This window comes from Kryptolebias marmoratus, linkage group LG11 (assembly GCF_001649575.2).
Source record: "Kryptolebias marmoratus isolate JLee-2015 linkage group LG11, ASM164957v2, whole genome shotgun sequence".
Classification (NCBI taxonomy): Eukaryota; Metazoa; Chordata; class Actinopteri; order Cyprinodontiformes; family Rivulidae; genus Kryptolebias; species Kryptolebias marmoratus.
The window spans coordinates 16,466,133-16,469,231 of record NC_051440.1 but is presented as its reverse complement, the minus strand read 5'-3'; the positions used below and the strand labels follow the sequence as shown (position 1 = coordinate 16,469,231).

Below are 3,099 nucleotides of genomic sequence, written 5' to 3'. Positions count from 1 at the left end.
CCTATAGAACTAGACTGAAAGACCATTTAAAGGCCTTTGCAGGTGGTTTGAGTTAATTAGCTGATTAGAGTGTGGTACCAGGTGCCATCAATTTTGAACCTTTTCACAAGATTCTAATTTTCTGATATGATGAATTTGAGATTTTCATTTGTTCTCATTTGTAATCATCAAAATTAAACGAAATAAACATTTGAAATATATGAGTTTGTATGTAATGTATGAATATAATATACAAGTTTCACTTTTTTAATGGAATTACTGAAATCAATCTACTTTTTCATGATATTCTAATTTTATGACCAGCACCTGTATGTGCATTTGACTGTCTGATGTGAACCATGGATGGAAGCTCCTCATTTGTTTCATAACAGCGGCTCTAGGATGTTAACTGAAAAAGTTAAAAAAAAAGAAAAAAAGTGCATTTGTATTTTGACATGTTCTGTTTTTTCTTTGTATTTTGCAAAATGTGTTGGTAAAAAGCTGATGTGATTCTTAATAAGTTTTTTTTTAAATATGTGAATCGTAGCTTCATTTTGTGAAACTATTTTGTATTGTAAGTTTTATCTCACATCACATTCTGCACCTGTAGGTTTATTGTAGCATGTACTGTTTTGTTGTTGTTGTTGTTTTGTTTAGTAAAACCCTCCTGTCACCTTATTGGTTGGTGACACTATGCAGCTGCCCAGTGCAGGAGGTTTTAGTGCACACTGTTTGTTTGTAATACTTTTGTTTTTGCTTGTTTGTGTTTTTTTAATCTGTTTCATTTAGGAAGTGGAAGCCTGTTGAACTCAGGGTAAGTTTGGTTTAATTAGCAGTTAGCTCAAATATGTATTGACTTGCATTATCTAAACCACAAGAATATGTTAATAAATAAAGAGACATATATCTTTATTTTCTTTTTAAGTTTAAACCAGGAATATGGAGGACAATAAAAAAGGTAAAAAGGTGCTCGTGAGAGTGGAAACAATGGTGAAAAAAATGTTTTGTTAGCTAACAGTTCGTTAGCTAGCTAACATGTTAGCTTTAGCTATCTTAGTTAATTTAAAAAAAGATCTCTGATAATGCTTTCAGTTTATTTGTAACGTACAGTATTAAATAGAAGTCTTATTATTATTTGTTTAACTTCAAAGTTATTAAAGCTGTTACATCAAATTCACTTGTTTTAACGACTTGGAAAGTTCAGCTGACCTTGGAGTAATACTCCCGGTAGATGGAGGTGAGGACGGAGTGCAGGTGGATGTTGGCCGTGGACAGAGGCTTGACTATGGACAGGAACTGTGTGCGGGTCTCCTGGTGGCCCAGGACGGACAAACACACCGCGAAGAAACCCTCCGGATCCTCCCGACCCACCAGAACCTCCCTCAGCATCTTTCTCACCTCCGCTTGGTCACCAGCCGCCGAAAGAGCCATGTTCGAAGCTGAAAGGTGGGATTGATTTATAGTTATTTTATATTTACTTAAAGGCTCTGAGCATCGTGTTGTCAGCCTGTTTCTCTCTCTCTCTCTGCCGGTTACAAAATAGCTGACTTGTAGTTACACAAGCCATGTGTCAAGAGTTTTGTAACCTGCCGAGTTAAATAAATGTAATAACCCCATCTCACCAGTAGGGGGAGCAAAAGTCTAACAAAAAGCCAAGGAGCGCTTTGATTTTTTTTTTTTTTCTTTCCAACATGTGAATAACAGATGGGATTCCATGTTTACATTTCATTAATTGCATAGAAGGTATAGCAATATATACTTAATTAATCCTTGGAAATGTCAATGTCTGCAGTGGGACTAAGGCTCACCCTGGGTTTTATCATTTTGTTTAAGGCACACAGGTAAAATAAGGCCTGAGGGCTAGAAGCGGCCCACAGACAATCTCCATCCTGCCCTTCAATGCCTTCAGGAGACAAATAAAACAACTTTAAATACATCAATAAAAACACACTGAATCTTAAGGTGACCAAGAACAAGATCTGGAATGTCTAAATTTAAAGCTTTAAGACTAAAACGGACCTCGTGTTTTACCGTTTTAAGCGTTTGAGCTGGCAGGACCAAGCTATTAATGCTTCAAAAGAGAGCGGGGAAATGACTAACAATCTTAATATTCTGCCAGTTTACAGACAATATATTTTGTATGTAGGCAAACAAAGATACAAATTATGCAGAAAGGAAGAAAACTAAAAACATCTTCCAGCATAGCTGCCTCAATGATTTTTTTTTCCAGTTCAGTGTGTGGCCCATACATTAATTTAACAAAGTCAACAAAAGCCATTTAAAACTAAATATTGCCCACCCTTGGTTTAAGGTATAAGCACTTCTATATCAAATTATGCTTACCAGCAGAAAATTCTTCATGACTGGGGCCCCAGGAGCTGAAACCAATCAAATAGAGACCCTTGGGTCATTTTGAACCAATGTAAAGATGCTATGAGGACATTTGCCTTAAGATAGTCGTTCTCTAATTTTTACAAAGCCTTCATCTTGACAGGAGTTTGTTCCTTTTCATGTGCACCCTGTGATGCGAGACTGAAAAACAAAGCCAGGAGACAGTGTACCCAGCAGTGAATTTTTAATCAGGGTCTGTATTCCCGCTGTTAAAGGGGTTGCTAAGTAATTGATTTTTTTAATGAGACCACAAACACGATTTTGAATGTACACAGCGGGGGACAGTGATTTGTAACACGCGTGGGCCAAAACCTAAAATGCTTTGAATAGTTGATAAGCTCTAAAATGTAAAGCGTGACTCGAGACTTCAAAAACAAGGGCCTGTACTGTCTCGGCTAATCCGACCGCTCGGAGGAAAGTAGTCGGGAGTGTATGAGGGGAGGATGTGATGAGAGCTCTGGTATGTGAGGAGGGCAATACAGAAAAAGAGGAAGAAGAGAAAGCGATTGAGAGAGAGGGAGAATCAATAGTGTTTAGACAGAGAAGTGGAGTCTAAGTGTGTGATCAATAGAGAGCAGAGAGGAGAGATTAGCTGCTTTTCTCCCTCAAACTAACACTGACAAATTGGTGAATTGGTGTATCGGCCCTTGGGCTAAACGGATTGACCCGCTGTTTCCATGTTCTACCGTGTACTGTCAATAAAGATCTGTGTTCATTGTGAGTCTCAAT

At 37.8% G+C, this 3,099-nt stretch overlaps 1 protein-coding gene across 1 annotated transcript in view; it reads right to left on the bottom strand.

The window, feature by feature from the left end:
- si:ch1073-390k14.1 (deoxyribodipyrimidine photo-lyase) overlaps window positions 1-1,568 on the bottom strand; it is a 7,861-nt gene extending 6,293 nt beyond the window's left edge. Inside the window, exon 1 of the mRNA XM_025003690.2 lies at window positions 1,189-1,568. Coding sequence (XP_024859458.1) covers window positions 1,189-1,410 — 222 coding nt within the window. The 5' untranslated portion in view covers window positions 1,411-1,568. The remainder of the gene's footprint in view (window positions 1-1,188) is intronic.
- Window positions 1,569-3,099: the final 1,531 nt, after the last annotated feature.